This window comes from Sorex fumeus, unplaced genomic scaffold (genome assembly GCF_029834395.1).
Source record: "Sorex fumeus unplaced genomic scaffold, SorFum_2.1 ptg000047l, whole genome shotgun sequence".
Classification (NCBI taxonomy): domain Eukaryota; kingdom Metazoa; phylum Chordata; class Mammalia; order Eulipotyphla; family Soricidae; genus Sorex; species Sorex fumeus.
The window spans coordinates 3,706,223-3,722,733 of record NW_026606104.1 but is presented as its reverse complement, the minus strand read 5'-3'; the positions used below and the strand labels follow the sequence as shown (position 1 = coordinate 3,722,733).

At 59.0% G+C, this 16,511-nt stretch overlaps 2 protein-coding genes across 4 annotated transcripts; both read left to right on the top strand.

The window, feature by feature from the left end:
- The first annotated feature begins 863 nt into the window (after window positions 1–863).
- Window positions 864–5,118, top strand: SLC39A1 (solute carrier family 39 member 1). The gene is made up of 4 exons (XM_056122983.1): window positions 864–950; window positions 1,489–1,717; window positions 2,298–2,428; window positions 3,574–5,118. The coding sequence occupies exons 2-4, from the start codon at window positions 1,531–1,533 to the stop codon at window positions 4,228–4,230; spliced, it is 975 nt and encodes a 324-aa protein (XP_055978958.1). The 5' UTR covers window positions 864–950; window positions 1,489–1,530; the 3' UTR covers window positions 4,231–5,118.
- Window positions 5,119–5,643: 525 nt separating this feature from the next.
- CRTC2 (CREB regulated transcription coactivator 2) lies at window positions 5,644–15,532 on the top strand. 3 transcript variants are annotated; one of them, XM_056122697.1, is made up of 14 exons: window positions 5,644–6,042; window positions 8,707–8,808; window positions 8,884–9,000; window positions 10,197–10,258; window positions 10,892–10,960; window positions 11,222–11,325; window positions 11,441–11,470; window positions 11,610–11,674; window positions 11,758–11,807; window positions 11,926–12,164; window positions 12,522–12,922; window positions 13,960–14,226; window positions 14,627–14,813; window positions 14,903–15,532. In XM_056122697.1, the coding sequence occupies exons 1-14, from the start codon at window positions 5,890–5,892 to the stop codon at window positions 15,121–15,123; spliced, it is 2,067 nt and encodes a 688-aa protein (XP_055978672.1). In that variant the 5' UTR covers window positions 5,644–5,889; the 3' UTR covers window positions 15,124–15,532. The 3 variants fall into 3 exon arrangements, with proteins under 3 accessions (XP_055978672.1, XP_055978671.1, XP_055978673.1); XM_056122696.1 differs by having other exon boundaries at window positions 11,595–11,674; XM_056122698.1 differs by lacking the exons at window positions 14,627–14,813; window positions 14,903–15,532 and adding an exon at window positions 14,398–14,606 and having other exon boundaries at window positions 11,595–11,674.
- Window positions 15,533–16,511: the final 979 nt, after the last annotated feature.

Below are 16,511 nucleotides of genomic sequence, written 5' to 3'. Positions count from 1 at the left end.
CCCTTCCTGCTCTTCCTTGTTTCAGCTCTGCCTGGGCTTTCCCCTTTCTTGCCCAAGGTTGTGGGGAAAAGCAAAGCAAAGCAGTGACCCCAAAGGGGGAATGTCTTTCTCCTTGCCAAGTGCGTGAAAGAAAGAGACGCTGGACAGGTGCTACAGGAGGAAAGTTTGCCTTGCAATGTTCGATCCTTGCGAAGCATCACAGGGTCCTGAGAGAAGTGATCCCTAAGCGCAGAAGCTAGGTGTAAACCCTGAGCATTACTGGGTGTGATCTAAAACCCAAACAACAGCCTGAAAAAGAATCTTAGAGTCCTCCCGAAGAAGGCTGAGAAAACTTTGACCCAAGACCAGGGAGTCTTAGGTGGGGTGGAAGACTCTTCCCCCCCCTCCCCCCCCCCCCCCCCCGCCTCCCACCACATCGGGCAATACTCAGATTACTGGCTCTGCACCCAGAAATTGCTTCTGGCGGTGCTCGGAGAACTATAAAGGGGTGCCAGGGTTCGAACCTGGATTAGCTGCGTGCCAGGCAAATGCCCTACACGATATACTATCCAGTGCCAGGATGGAAGTCTTGGGTCTGCTGGAGTGTGTGCGCACGGGGTTTCTAGCTTTCTTAAAAAAAAAAAAAAAAGACAAAACAAAACAAAGTGCCAAATGACCAGAGCCTTTACTGATCTGCCGGTGCAGACCCACACATCGAATCCCCCGGCCTCCAACTCCGAGGTTCGCTCGCTGAGCCCTTCCCTGGCTCCCGGCTGCTCTCCGCAGTCCCCGCCTCCGCTCCGATTGCTGCTCGCTCACGTCACTCACGCGCAAGCCCCGCCCCCGGCGCGGTCATTGGCGGCGGCGGCGGGGACGCGGCGGCCGCGGGGGCTGGGGAGCACGGCGGGGGCGGGAATTCCCGAGCGGCGGCCGGAACCGCGCGAATGCGGCGTCGCGCGAGCCCCGCGACGGTGAGTGCGGCTTCCCGCGAGTGGGGCTCGGCCCGGTCCTGCTTCCCGGGACCCCCCCCCCCCCCAGCCAGACGCCGCCCTCGGCCGCCGGGGCCCGCGGCTCCCGCTGCTCCGCGGGGTTGCCGCCTGAAACGGCCGCGCTGGCTTTCGGGGGGCCTGCGCCGGGGCGGGGCGGGGGGCGGAGGCGGAGGCGGTGGCCGGGCCCGTCCAGTTGCGGGGGTGTCCCCGAAGCCACCCGCCGGGTCTCTCCACCAGCCCGAGTCCACCCATGCCCTCTTGCATGGAGGGGGCTGACCTCTGCGCTCCCTCGGGCACCCCAACATCCCGGTTGTCCCGGTGAGATCTTGGGGAGTCCCGAAGCAGCCCCCGGGCGGGCCCCAGCGCGGGTTGCTGGGAGGAACGTGCCCCGGAGCGAGGGAATGAGTCACCGGGGCTGGGGCAGGGGCAGGTCGGAGAGTGGCCTCTGCTGACCACTCACTTCCCCTGTGCGGCCTCCCCTCTCGTGATCGTCCCCTCCTCTTCGCATTCTCCCGCTTAGGTCTGAGAGTCTGGGAGCTCCCGGGACGCCACCGCAGCCGCTATGGGTCCCTGGGGAGAGCCGGAGCTGCTGGTGTGGCGCCCCGAGGCCGCGGCTGCCGAGCCCCAGCTGCCCGTGGGGCTGGAGGTGAAGCTGGGTGCGCTGGTGCTGCTGCTGGTGCTCACGCTGGTCTGCAGCCTGGTGCCCATCTGCGTGCTGCGCCGGGCAGGGGCCGAGCCCGGCTCCTCAGGTACAGCCTCCGGCCTCTCTTTTTCCCTCGGGGGTGGGGGGGGGGGCAGGGGCTTCTCCCCTTTTCCTGGGGCGCTGGGTGTGGTGGGCCAGGGAAGGTGACCCAAGAAGAGGCGACAGTGGGGCTGGAGAGATAACAAAGGTAAAAGGACCTTGGGCAGCACTAGTTTAAGTCCTGGCACCGCCAGGGGTGGTCTTCTATTCCCCCCCACCCCCCCCAAAGAAGGGACAACTTCCTCTCTCAAGTTCATATTCTCCCATGAACACTTACTTCCTCTGTCTCTCTTCCTTCATGTGTTTCTAAGTGAATTTCCTTGAATAAAGCTCTCTTGCTTAGAAGAGACAGCATAGGTAACTATTGAGCGATTACTTTTGTTTCGTTTTGGGGACTACACCTGGCTCCCTGCTCAGGGATTACTCCTCAGGGGACCCTGCGTGGTACCAGGCGTTGAACCCTGGAGGGCCCCGTGCCAGGCCAGTGCTTTTACCTTCTGTACTGTTGCTTGGGCTGAGGTTGTGGGATCCAGAGAGAAGGTTCCTGAGCTCACTCCCACCATGCTTCCCCATTTCTCCCCTCACAGCCTCCCGCCAGAAAGCCCTGAGCCTGGTCAGCTGCTTTGCTGGGGGTGTCTTTCTGGCCACCTGCCTCCTGGATTTGCTGCCTGACTACCTGGCTGCCATAGATGAGGCACTAGCAGCCCTGCACGTGACAGTGAGCATTACCCAGCTGCATGTGGCCCCGTATCTGGGGAGGGGCTGCTTGGTGTGGGGCTGTGGCCAGTCGTGCCATGGCCTCCAGCAAGGCTCCTGGGATTGATTGTCTGTGATGTGGTGTATGTGTTTTCCCAGCTACTCCAGTCTCACTCACGTACCCGTTGAATCAGGTGGATGACCTGCCCTTGGGTTCCTCCATTCCAGCCTCCAGGAAGTTAGCAGTGCCCCAACAATCAGTTTCAGGGCTGATGTGTGGGCTTTGCATGTAGGAGGCGAGGGTTTGAGCCTCAGCACCACACGGCCTCTGAGACCAACCCCCTCCTCCCGACAGCAGCCCCTTAGCACTGCCAAGCGTGGCTTCCAAAGCAAAACCAAAAAAAAAAAATCATCTTTATCCTCTTGCCGCTTTCCTGAAGGGCTGGACATAGAGACCCCTGTAAACTGTGTAAACTGAGAAGGGCTGGGGTCCCATTCCCAGGGCCTATCCGCACTCACCGGAAGTGCTGGATCACTCAGAGCTGTGAGGTGATCATGGCTAAGGTAGAGGAACGACTCATGGGAAAAACTTAGACTTACTTTGGGCTCTTCTGCATTCATACTCTGGACACAGAGAAAGTGACTTGAAAGGGAACCTTCTGCATATCTGTGACTGACCTGTATCCTGAGAGCTGTGAGCCTGAATGCCCACAAGAGTGCGTGGCTCCTGTGTGTGAGCACGGGATGGGTGGGAGTGGGGTGGTTGTGAACCAGTGCATCACCCTTTGTAGTACACAAGTGACACTGTCCAGCTCTGTCACCGACTCTCAGAGCTCTCGGATGGAATTGGTTTGATTTCCTCTCCCCAGGAAACATCTGGTAACATCTGAAAAAGGTTTCAGTTGTCACATCTCAGTGGGTGAGGGTACTGTGCCTGCTCTTGGCATCTAAGGGTGAGAGGTTGGCAATGCTGCCCACAGCCTCTACAACCAGACATTGCCCAGCCAAACGTATTACCAGTGCCAGAGCTGAACGCTTGGTGTACATGTAACACTGGTGAATGATGCCGTTCTGACGGTTGGGACTGTGTGTTATGTTGTGTGTCTTTTATGTGACTTAGTGTCTGTGTTACTTGGACCTCACAGAACATGGCTTTTCTGCCCACAGCTCCAGTTCCCCCTGCAAGAGTTCATCCTGGCCATGGGCTTTTTCTTGGTCTTGGTGATGGAGCAGATCACGCTGGCTTACAAGGAGCAGTCGGGACCCCCGCCTCGAGAGGAGACCAGGGCTCTGTTGGGAACAGCAAATGGTGCTCCTCAGCACTGGCATGATGGACCCGGCTTCCCACAGGCCAGCGGCACCCCTGCCGCCCCTTCAGCGCTGCGTGCCTGTGTGCTGGTCTTCTCGCTGGCCCTGCACTCCGTGTTTGAAGGCCTGGCCGTGGGGCTGCAGCGCGACCGGGCTCGGGCCCTGGAGCTGTGCTTGGCCTTACTGCTCCACAAGGGCATCCTGGCTGTCAGCCTGTCCCTGCGGCTGCTGCAGAGCCGCCTGCGAGCTCAGGTGGTGGCTGGCTGTGGGCTCCTTTTCTCCTGCATGACGCCTCTGGGCATTGGGCTGGGTGCGGCTCTGGCACAGTCAGCGGGGCCGCTGCACCAGCTGGCCCAATCTGTTTTGGAGGGCATGGCGGCAGGCACCTTTCTCTATATCACTTTCCTGGAAATCCTGCCCCAGGAGTTAGCCACTCCTGAGCAGAGGATCCTCAAGGTGATTCTGCTCCTAGCGGGCTTTGCCCTGCTCACTGGCCTGCTCTTCATCCAAGTCTAGGGGAGCCCGAGAGGGAGGGGGATGAAAGGGGCCTGGAGTCTTCCTAACCCTCCTCTATCCAGTCTGTGGGGATCAGGACAGAATGGGAAAGGACAGCATTGAGGACCAGAGCGCTCTCGAGATGGGGAGAGAACCTCTGGGACTAACTGACCAATGAGAGGGGCAGTTTTCAGACAGGAATCTGGCCCCTTGCCAGAGGACAAAGGATCATCAAATCACTGAAGATGATCAGGGAGGGTATTCATAGAGAAATCACTCATGGACTGCTAGAATCCATGTCACACACTACTCATGGGGCAGACTGACTAGGGCAGCTGAGGTTGGGTTCCCAGCAGCTATGAGATAAGGGCCGTACCCCATTTCAGCCCTCTGAGCTGGAGTGACAAACCCCTTGGCCCCTGATCTCCGGTCTATTCCCTCTCCATCCTTCCTAGAGACGCTGTCAGACAGCCCTTTCTGCCAGCTTTGGTGCCTTCTCCGGCTTCTCTCTTTAAAGTGCCAAATAACTACCCATAAGCACAGTGAGGGCACTAAGCCCTGCCCTTCTCTCAGTAGAGGGGTGCTGCTTGCTCTTCATTCTGGTCCTGGATCCTGGCCTGGGGCAGAGGCCTGGGCTGGGCTGGGGCAGGAAGGATGATTGGCAGGGCTGCCAGCTTGCACACTGCTGCACCCTAGGATGAGGGAACATGGACATGATGCCCTGCACCGGGGTGACAAATGCTGAGCTGCCAAAACTTTTTTTATACCAGCGGAGCTCCAGGGGACAGGGGCTGGCTCACCCCCAGGGTTATTTTGGGGGAGGGAGGGCTATGCACAGGGCCATTTTCTCTAGAATCTATTTTACTAACTGACTTGTTTTGGGACGTGTTACCCCAAATAAAAGATGTTTCGGTACAGTCTGATTTGTTTGTCCTGGGAAAGGGGTGGGCTTGTGGCCTTTGGGCTAGGGGACCATAGCTGTCTATGCTGGGTTTTGAATCTGACTGGGCCAGTGTAAGGCTACTAGTGTCCAGTTCTCCAGCGGTTGATACCTTTGTTTTTTAAATTTTAGGTCACCACCTAGCAGTACTCAGGCCTTGGTCCCAGCCATGCTCAGGGCATAGTCCCGGCTCTGTGCTCAGAGACCATTCCTGGGGGCCCATATGTGGTGTCAGGGATCAAGCCCCGGTCAGCTGCGTGTGCAAGGCGAACGCCCTAACCGCTGTACTATCTTTCCGGCCCAGATCTTTACTCTTTGGCCTTTTCCTTCTCCCCTCCCTGTCTCCACCCCTTCCCTTTCCTCCCCTTTTCCTTTCCTCTCTGACTCCCTCTCCCCTTCGCGTCTGTAGGCGGGGACCCATCTGGAACTACGTTTCCCAGGCTGCCCCGCGTGGGGCGGGGCCGGGGCGGAGCCAGGGCCCCGCACTTGCGGCCGGCGGGGCTGCCGGGAGGTGGTGTCCGCTTCCTTTCCGCGCCGCGGGCCTGCGGGCGGGCATGGGTCACGTAAACAAACTACAACTCCCGGCAGGCCCCGCGCGCGGCGGGTCAGGGCTCGGCTGGGGCCGGCTTCGCGGGGCGAGCTGAGGCGGCGACGGCTGCGGCTGCGAGAGCCGGGCCGAAGCCCGCGGCGGAGGCCGTGGCTGGTTCCCCGGGGGTGGCGGAGAGGCGCGGGGGAGGAAGATGGCGACGTCGGGGGCGAACGGGCCCGGCTCGGCCACGGCCTCCACGTCCAATCCGCGCAAGTTCAGTGAGAAGATCGCGCTACAGAAGCAGCGTCAGGCCGAGGAGACGGCGGCCTTCGAGGAGGTGATGATGGACATCGGCTCCACCCGGGTGAGGGGCCACGCCAGGGAGCGGGATTGGGGCGGCGGAGAGGCGGGGACGCCGCGGGCCGGGGCCGGGGCCCGAGACGCGCGCTGGCCGCGGCGGCGGCGGCGGCGGCGGTGGCGGTGGCGGTGGCGGTCGAAAGCCTGCGACGTGGGCTCGGGGACCACGGGGCGGGACGGCGGGGGTCCTGCTGCCTCCCGAGCCGGCCCGCGGGCGCTCGCGGAGCATCGGGGTGCGGGTGCTGGGCCTCGGCGCGGGCCAGGAAGTCCCCGCCGCTCCACCCGGGTTTCCTCCGCTCGAGCGTTTCTCGTGGTTTCCTGGCAGCGACGGTGAAGTCCGGAGCGTGGGGCCGTGGTCGCTGTGGTCCGGGCCGCCGCTTTCCCGGGTAGCCGGGGCGGCCGGGGACCCAGCCTGGCGCGCGCAGGTGTCAGAGCAGCGGGGTCCTGGCACATCCTCCCCTGCCCCATGAGGTGCTGGAGCGACCCCCCCCCCCAAAGAGTGAGGTACTGAAGTGACACCCGTCCCTTCCCCCTTCTCCCCCCCCCCCCCCACTGTAGTGACTCCAATGAAGTAGTAACCCTGGGTAAGGTACTGTAGTGACCCCAATAAGGTAACTGTAATGACCCTGGTGAAATAACTCTATTGTCCCTGGGTGAGGGGTTGTAGTGCGTCCCCCAGGATGAGGTACTCTGGTGACCCCCGGCAGGTACTCTAGTGACCCTGAGTAAGGTACTGTAGTGACCCCAGTTGAGGTGCTGTTGTAACTCCAGGTAAGTTACTACAGTGACCACAAGTGAGGTACTTTAGATCCCCAGGTGAGATACTGTCGTGACCCCCATTTAAGGTACTGTAGGAACCCTGGGTGAGGTATGGTAGTGACCCAGATGAGGTACTGTGCTGACCTGGGTGAGGTACTTTATTGCCCCCTGGTGAGGTGCATAGTGACCCTGGGTGAGGTAAGTTTGTGACCACCAGATGAGATACTGTAGTGACCCAGATGAGGTGCTGTGATGACCCAGGTGTGCTACTGTAATGACCCTCTCTGGTGGAAGGACCAGGGTACTTGTCGGGAGATGGATCCCAGATTGCAAAGCTCTGTCCTGCTCTGTGGATACGTCTCTCCTCTTGCCAGGCACGCTTCAGTTTGTATCTCTCTCATTCTGTTGGTCGTGTGTGTGTGTGTGTTCCTTCTGGGTCTCTGGAGATCATGCGTCCCAGTTTGTGGGAATCAGAACAGAGAGAGGTGGGTTGGAAAGTCCTGTGTGTTGAGTGTGAGCAGAAACCACTGACACTGACACTGCCTGCGGATCACGATGTAGCTATTATTCTGTCCCAGCTGGGTCCTGCTGGGGCTGAGTCAAGAGAGCAGGTGAAAGGCTGTTGAACCCTTCCTGGCCCGGGAAAATCTGAGGACCTCTGTGCAGACAAAGCTGGGACCCATATCTGTGTGAAGAACACCTCTGCCCCTTCATCTTTGCTGGGTGACATCTCTTGACACATTGGAGGTACACAGGGACAGACTGGAACCCCGGAATTGGAGACTGAGGGGACATCCAGGCTCCTCTTGTTACTCAGCCAGCTGGGAGGCTCATTGTAGCAGATGGGGCCGGATCCTACTGAACAATATGCTGCTTTGAAGGGATTCCAAACCCAAAGCTTCTTGGACTGACCTGGTACAGAATGTCAGTTCTGAGTTCTGGAATTGATTATGTGCAATGCTGTGACCCCACTAGCTCTTAGAACTTACCCCTCATCTGCTGCTCTGGAGCCTTTTTTTTTTTTTTTTTTTGGCTGTGTGGCAGGAGAGCTGAAGAGAGAACCAGGATAGGGAGGACTGTGGAGCTGCTCAGGGCCAGAGATTGCTCCTGAAGTGGGGTGAGCCAGCCAGGCTGCTCCAGACCAGGTCGGGGGACTGCTGCTCCCCTCCCATCTCAGAGCTGTTAGGACTCCAAGGAGCTCAGGCAGAAGAGTGCCCAGGTTGTGGACATTTTCTGGCTGGGAGGCCTTTATGCCTCAGGGTTCTCCTTCAGGGGCACAGGTCCTGTGTAGCCTTGCAGAGGCGGGGCTGTGGCAGTGCCCAGAGGCACGTGCCCCCAGCACTGGGCAAGGAAAAGGTACCCTCTCAGTGGTGCTGTGGCCTTCCATGAAACCTGCACAGGCAGGACAGAGCGAAGGGGCCTTCCCAGCACCCTTCTACAGGAGGCGGCCCACGTGACTAGCCTGGGGGCTCCTGGAACCGCTCAGGGACTCTGTTTAGCCTTTTGCCAACTGGGACAGGCCCTGCCTGGAGGGTGCTGCCAGGCCCTGATGTTCCCTCTGATGGCTCCACCAGGTCACAGAAATCCCTGCATTGGATTTCTCCTGTCCGGTCCTTCTTCTTTTCACCTTACTAATTGATCTTTCTTTCACTCCTGCCCCATCTCCTCCTCTCTCGTCTCTGCTTCCTGGCACTTTTCCCTTTCCCGCTTTCTTGCTCTATAGATCCCCTTTTTCCCCTGCAGATGTCTCTCTTTTTCTCTCTGTCTCTCTATCTCTCTATCACTGGCACATACCTCCAAAAGAGCAATGACTGTCACCTGCCCAGGAGACAGGGATGATATGTGTGTCCAAAGGCACAGGAACAGTGCTGCTTGGGACACTCCCTGACATTCTATCTGCCCCATTTCTCAGTTACAGGCCCAGAAGCTGCGCCTGGCATATACTCGGAGCTCCCACTATGGGGGTTCTCTGCCCAATGTCAACCAGATCGGCTGTGGCCTGGCTGAGCTCCAGGTGAGTGAAGGTACCGGTGTGGGCACATGAGCATGCCAGTGGCTCATCCTGCTGACTCCTCTTATCTTTCTCTAGGGCCCCCTTCACTCCCCTCTGGATTCATCTAGGAGCACTCGGCACCATGGGCTGGTTGAGCGGGTGCAGCGAGACCCCCGAAGAATGGTGTCTCCACTCCGACGCTACCCCCGCCACATATCCTTCGGGGGGTATTGAGTGCCTGGAGGTGGTGTGGTGGGCTTGAGACAGAAAGGGACTTTCAGTCTTGTCTGGTCCTGCTCGTCTTGTAGCTGTACCTTTCCCAGCCGCCCTGACATGGGCCCACGTGTCATTACTGGCTCTAGTCAGAGAGCTGCTGTTCTGAAGGCTCTGCCCTGTCTCTGGTTGCTACTTCTGGTCCTTCCTTCAGCTTGCTCTGTGCTGTCAGGAGTTTTGTGTCCTGCTTTGCCTCCTAGAATGGAGTGCTTTTCCTCCTGTTCACCTGATTACTCCCTTTCAGTTCTAAGATTTCAGTCTCAGACTCCCCCGAAGGCCGGTCTCCCTGGGGTCCTGCCCGGGTGTCTCTTACACCTCTTCAGCTCCACTAGGTAGGCCTGATTGTCTCCCTCTCTTCCATTCTCTATGGAAAAAACTTTACTTCTTTCTTTCTTTCTTTCTTTCTTCCTTCCTTCCTTCCTTCCTTCCTTCCTTCCTTCCTTTCTTCCTTTCTCTTTTTTTCATTTTTTGGTTTTGGCTTTGGACCTCACCTGGGGTTGCTCAGGGTTTATTACTGGCTCTGTGCTCAGGGATCAACTCCTGCTGGTGATCAGGGAACCCTTGGGGTATTGGACATCGAACCTTGGTTGACTTCATGCAGGGCAAGTACCTTCCCCACTCTCCTGTTTTTTTTTTTTTTTTAATTTTATTTTTTTGCTTTTTGGGTCACACCCAGCAATGCACAGGGGTTGCTCCTGGCTCTGCACTCAGATAATTACTCTTGGCGGTGCTCGGTGGACCATATGGAATGCTGGGAATCGAACCCGGGTCGGCTGTGTGCAAAGCAAACACCCTACCCGCTGTGTTACCACTCCAGCCCGTTGGCTGTTTTTTTTTTTTTTAAACAACTCATCTGTTGCCTCTTTTCCCACTCAGGGTGGGGGTGTGGGGCAGTGGCTCCCTAATGGTTCCATGGATGATTCCAGACTTGGGGCACAGTGATGTCTGGGGCCACAGGACCACACCTGTTGGTACTCAGGGGACTGTTAGGGCTAAACTCAGCTAGGTGCTTGGGGACCCATGTGGTTAGGGATGGAACTTGTGGCCTTGCTCTTGCCAGGGATGCACTCCATTCCTGGGAGCTGCATCTTCTCTTCCCTCTCGTCACTCCTTTTTCCTTAACTAGCGTTGCTCACGTGGACAGCTCCCCCTACAGCCCTGCCTACTTATCTCCACCCCCGGACTCCAGCTGGCGGAGGTAAGTGTGGCGGGTAGGTGGCCCTCCTGCCCTTCTGCCCATTCTTGGCTGTGATGGTGGCTAGGTTGGAGCTGGGCAAAGCTCTCAGCAGTACCTGCTCCCATCACAGCAGGGCTGGGAGGGCTGAGGCCGGTAGAGGAGGTGGGTCAGAGTCCAGTTTTGGGCATGTTGACACCGCGGCCAAGCCTTCCGGCCCTGCCAGGGCACGACCAATGGACGCTGCTACTGGCTGGGGTGTGTGCTGGGGTTGGGGGGGGGAGGGCAATGCTGTGAGTGTAGGTGGTTGCATGGCTGCCTCCTGTCCAAATGGAGGCCAGATGGCGCGTCAGCCCTCTCGGATTTTTGCACCCTTCCCCCTGTCTGTCCTGTCCACAGTCCTCATCCCCAGCAATTTCTCTGCTCTGAGAGTCACATTCAGCTTCTCCTGGCAGGGAGCAATGGAAGGCTTCCAGCTTTTTTTGGATTGTTGAGGGGGGAGTGGGCTTATGGCTCACAGGCAGCAGCTCCAGGCAGGCAGAGACTGGGTTCCTCGCCCATTCCCCTTCCTTCCTGGCCACCTCACTCTGCCCGCTCCCTGCTTGCTGTCTTGTCTGCTTCTCCCCTTCCTCCTCGTGACTGTTTTTTCCCTCTCAGGACGATGCCGTGGGGCAATTTCCCTGCAGAGAAGGGACAGTTGTTTCGCCTGCCATCTGCGCTTAACAGGTGATGGCCCTACCTCCCATAGTGCCGCGTGTTTCCATGGTGGCCACATCTGGTGGTGCTGGGGGCGGGAGGGGCCATGTCAGGTGGTACAGTGGTTGCTCCAACCTGCCAGTGCTCAGAGCCTCACACATGTCTACATTGAGCTCTCCCTGGCCCCTAGTCACATCTCGTCTGTAGTTTCTGGCATCGTCCTATGTGCTAAGCAAAGCTTGGGGACTAGAAAGATTGTCACCAGTACAACTCATTTCCGTTCCCCCACAGGACAAGCTCTGATTCTGCCCTTCACACGAGCGTGATGAACCCCAGTCCTCAGGACACCTATCCGGGTCCCGCACCTTCCAGTGTCCTGCCTGGCCGCCGTGGAGGTGAGTGCCATGTGCCTGGGCAGGGGAGTGGGGCAGCCACAGAGTTTTGGTTTGCGTTTTGGTTTTCGCTGGACAGCTGGTCCTGAGCCCACCTGGCCACACACATCCTTTGCAGGTTTTCTGGATGGGGAAATGGACTCCAAAGGTATGTACCTCTCATTGCTCCACTCCTGAATGCCCAAGAATCTCTGTCTTGGGGTCAAGGCTTTGTGGGAAGCCTGGTTGTGAGACCCCTGCCCCTATGGCTACTCCTCTGACCCTCATCCCAGCCTTTCTCTTTCAAGTCCCTGCCATTGAGCAGAACTTACTAGATGACAAGCACTTGTTGAAGCCATGGGATGCTAAGAAGGTAAGCGCATCTCCCACTTTGCCCTGGGCCAGATCCTCCGGGTCTCAGGTGCCTCATTTTCCACTTTCTTTTTGGCTTCTCAGCTGACCTCATCTTCTTCCCGACCTCGTTCCTGTGAAGTTCCTGGAATTAAGTAAGTGCCTCAAGGAGAGCGGCTGGCAGGGGGGGACTCTTGGGAAGTGGAGGGGCTGGCCTCTCAGAGGAGAGGCCCACTCGCCCCCTCTAACAGTTGCTTCCTCTTTCTCCCCCAGCATCTTTCCATCCCCTGACCAGCCTGCCACCGTGCCTGTCCTCCCACCAGCCATGAACACGGGAGGCTCCCTCCCTGACCTCACCAATCTGCACTTTCCCCCGCCTCTGCCTGTCCCCCTGGACCCCGAGGAGACGGCTTACCCCAGCCTGAGCGGGGGCAGTAGCACTTCCAACTTGACCCACACCATGACCCACCTGGGCATCAGCGGGAGCCTGGGTCTGGGCTATGATGCACCAGGTGAGCGGCTGTCCTGGCCAGGTGTTCTGGGGGCTACTTAACCAAGGGGGTGAGGGGTAGGAGGCTCAGGCACTGGGAGCCCCATGACTGCCCACACCAGCCACCACCTGCCCCCACCCCTTGCCCCCTCAAGTCCCCTCACTGTAGCCTCCTGCCCAGGAAAACTAGTAGTTGTGGCTCTTCTGAGAGAGAAGCTGGCACTGCACCCCGGGTGGGCAGCACCACCCTCCCCGCAAGGGACAGAGTAGGGAGGTCACTGTTGCCACCGCCAGGGTCCCGTTGCTGCTGCCTATCTGGCCAGAGGCCCAGTTCCCCACAGTAATGGGGGCCTCTCTGGTTTCTTGTCTGTGCCTGCAGGACCTCACTCACCTCTCAGCCACCCGCCCTTGCAGCCCTCCCTAAGCAACCCCAACCTGCAGGCGTCCCTGCGCAGCCCCCAGCCCCAGCTCCAGGGCTCCCACAGTCACCCCTCGCTGCCTGCCTCCTCCTTAGCCCGCCACACCCTACCCGCCGCCTCCCTGGGTCACCCCTCACTCAGTGCCCCGGCCCTTTCCTCCTCCTCCTCCTCCACTTCCTCTCCTGGCCTGGGTGCTCCCCCATATTCTGCTTCTACCCCTGGGGCTTCCCCGCGCCACCGCCGAGTACCCCTCAGTCCCCTGAGTTTGCCCGCGGGCCCAGCCGATGCCAGAAGGTCCCAGCAGCAGCTGCCCAAACAGTTCTCGCCAACAATGTCACCCACCTTGTCTTCCATCACTCAGGTATGCGTGCTGCCCACCATGTGTGTCTCCCTCTCCCCCCCCCCCCGCTAGTCCCCCCTCCCCCCCTCTTTCCTTCTGTGCTCTGTGTCCCATTGTCTCCTCCATTCCTCTCTGTGTTCCTGCCCCTCCATTCCAGTCTGCTTGGAAGTTGTGTTGCTTTTGGGCACAGCAGGGGCCCAGGGGCGTCTCCCTCAGCTGAACCCAGTGGCGCCACACAGATGGCGGCTCAGCTTGCTCCCTGTCCCCCTTGCCTGTCTGTCTCCCAGGCCACCAGCCTGGCCTATCTCCCCTTTCTCTATAGATGTTAGCCAGAGACCAGGCCCTTCCTCTCACAGGTCACGCAGCACATTAGGGAATACTTCCACCCAAACTAGAGATGTTTCGTGTAGGGCCTCTCCTCAGCTCCTCCCTCCCTCCCCGTCCTTCTCTCTTTTGTTCCTGCTCAACTTCTTTAAGCCTCACGCTCCTTTTCCCTCTCCTTGGCCCAACTTTCCTCTCCATCCATTGCTGTCCTGCCCCAACCCATCTCTGCTCCATCTTTGCCCTGCAGGTGCCTCAGTTGTAGAAAAGAGGCGAGCAAGAGCTCCACACTTAGGGCACACTGAGCCGAACTCCCCCACTTTCTGCTTTCCCCCCAAGCCTTTCTCCTCATATTCCTGAGTTCTCTGAGACCTTAGAACAGACATCTTCAAAGGCCACTGCAGGGGGTCTCACCTGAGAGGTGGGTCACGGGACTTGCTGACTGATGACAGTTACAGTGGAGGAGCAGGAGTGCTGCCCTGGTGGGGTGGGTCAGGAGGCTTCTTGTCTGGGGCTGGGATGCAGCTCTGCGGCGGAGCCTGTGCGGGCCTAGAGCTCAGTCCCTGGAGCACCCCAGACCCATCTAACTCAGTTTCGTTCTGCTGCATCGTTTGAATTTTCATTCAAAATTTCACCAGCCCCGGGGTGCCTGTGGGAACATTGTCAAGTTTGTGTTGCAGTGGGTGATGGGGAGGCACTGAGGGGTAAAGGCCCCTCTTCTCCTTGTTTTTCCTCAGGGCGTCCCCCTGGACACCAGTAAACTGCCCACGGACCAGCGGTTGCCTCCATACCCATACAGTCCCCCCAGTCTGGTTTTGCCTGTCCAGTCCCCTACCCCCAAGCCTCTCCCACAGCCCAGGTTGCCAACTCAGGCCTGCTCGGGGCAGCCTTCTGGTGGACAGCCCCCAGGCAAGCCCCCCCACTACGGGGCCCCGTGTGCCAGCTCCAGTGGGCATGGGCAGCAGCTGTACCATCGACCCCTGAATGACTTTGGCCTGGGCCATGTAAGTACCTGCGTCCTAGGTGCCAAAGCTGGGGGCTGGGGAGGGCTGGGGGCCCGAGAAGTACTGCTGCTGCGCTTGGGTTGGGAAGTCAGGGTGCTCCCCACCCCCCGCCTGGAGACCAGGCACTGGATTCCTCTCCCCGCCTCTCACCTGCTCCTGCCCTCTCCCCAGCTCTCCCCAGCAGTTTGCTCTTGGGTGCCCGCTGCTCTCTCCGGCCCTCTCCCTGCACGTAGCGCTCTGTCCCAGCAAGTGCTATGCCCGCACCTCCTAGGCCGTTCTCTGCTTCTGTTGCTCTGTCAGCGCCTGTTCCTGGGGTGAGGCGCTACAGTGGGACAGGCCGAGCTGGGTGGGAACACCCTGCTCGGAAGCCTGTGACCTCAGAGTTTGTCTGTGCCCATAGCTGGAGCACTTCAGCCTAGAGAGCCCATCAGCCAGCCTGGTGCTGGACCCCTCTGGCTTTTCCGAAGGAACTGGGTTTTTAGGGGGCGAGGGGCCAGTGAGTGGCCCCCAGGACCCCCAGGCCCTCAACCACCAGAACTTGACGCACTGTTCCCGCCATGGCTCAGGGCCGAGCATCACCCTCGCAGGTGAGGGGTCTGGGGCGTGGCAGGGCGTGGCGGCGTCTGGGGAGTGTTCCCTGGGCCTGAATCCTCACCCATCTCTCTCACCTGCCCAGGCAATGCCTCCCCGGGTTTCTCCAAGGAAATCGCGGCAGCTTTGGCTGGAGTGCCTGGCTTCGAGGTGTCAGCGGCTGGGCTGGAGCTGGGGCTGGGACTGGAGGAGGAGCTGCGCATGGAGCCCCTGGGCCTGGAAGGGCTGAACATGCTGAGTGACCCGTGCGCCCTCCTCCCTGACCCTGCTGTGGAGGACTCGTTCCGCAGTGACCGGCTACAGTGACCAGCTCTTGTCATCGTTTGTGGCCTCTCCCTGTCGCTGTCCTCTCCCCCTCCCCCTGGCCAGTAGAGACTCAGCTCTGCCCCGGTCCTCTTTCTGACACGACTGAAGGATCCCAAGAGCAAGGAAAGGCAAGGGCTTGGCCCAAGTAGCCCTGAAATTCTGCACAAGGGGTGGGCCTGGGGGAGTTCAAGGGAGGGCCCAAAGCACTTGTAACTTTGAAACGTCTGTCTGAGGTCAGAGCCTGTTGGGAAAGCAGGGGTTGAGGGGAGCCCCAAGCAGGGCTTGTCCGGATGCTAGGGGTGGCAGTGCCAGCCCCTCCTCACCACTCTTCCCCTTGCAGTGGTGGAGCGAGCCAGAGTGGATGTTATTTTTTATTAAATATATTATGTTAATAAAAAAATCAAACCCCTAGTGTAGTTGTCTACTACTTGGGACCAGATGGGGGAATTGTTCGGGTATCAGCCCTTTCATCTGCTGGAATGCTTTGTTGATGGAGGCCAAACTTGCAGCCTTATACACATAAGCACATATTCTGCTGAGCCACATCCCAGCTTCTTAGCACCACTGTGGTTTATGTGCTTGCTTTTGAACCACACCTGGCAGTGCTCAAGGATTACACATGGTGGGACTCAGGATCACATGCTGCAGTGCTGGGCATTGAACCCAGGTCGGCCATATGCAAGGCAAGCACTTTCCCTACTGTACTATCTCTGGTTTTTGGAGTGGCCCCAGCCTCGGGGTTTGTGCCCAGCCATGGGCCTGACTGGTTGTAGACTGGACAGCAACAGGCGTCACCTCGTGTGCCCTCCCCTGCCAGCTGCACTATCAATCCCACTGGCCAGGCTGGCTGCTCTTTCTCATCCTGAGGTCTAGCAGTGAGTGACTGTGAGGAGTTGGCCACTGGCAGCTGTTTCCAGGAGAAAGGCCTCAGCCTCCCCTGGCATGCCTGGCCTTGGGGCTAAGGCCCCCAAGAAGACCAGACCATGCAGGGTGCCGGTTGGCTCCATCTCAATGGCCTTAGAAGTTTAGATGTCCTAGAAGTCAAGGGTCTGCGTGTGTGGAGTTGACCCCACACTAGGTCCCAGGGAAGCACTGTGGTCATCCCTGCCCTTCCTCCAGGTGTAAGTTGGTCACTCATGTGGGGGATGCCTGTGGGCCAACCCGCCGGAACATTGCTCCCTCTGGCTTGGGTGCTGGTCCTCGGTGTGCTTTCCTCTGCACCCAGAAGGCAGAAGATGAGGGGCTCGTCAGCACTGGCCCACACCCTGCGGCGCTCCCTGCCTCTTCTCTTCCTCTTTTCCAAAGCTCTTTCCGAAACGAGAACCGAGAGCTTCTGCCTCAGGCCCACAGGGAATGCAGGGTGGCCCCAGCCCGGGAGTGGGGCAGCC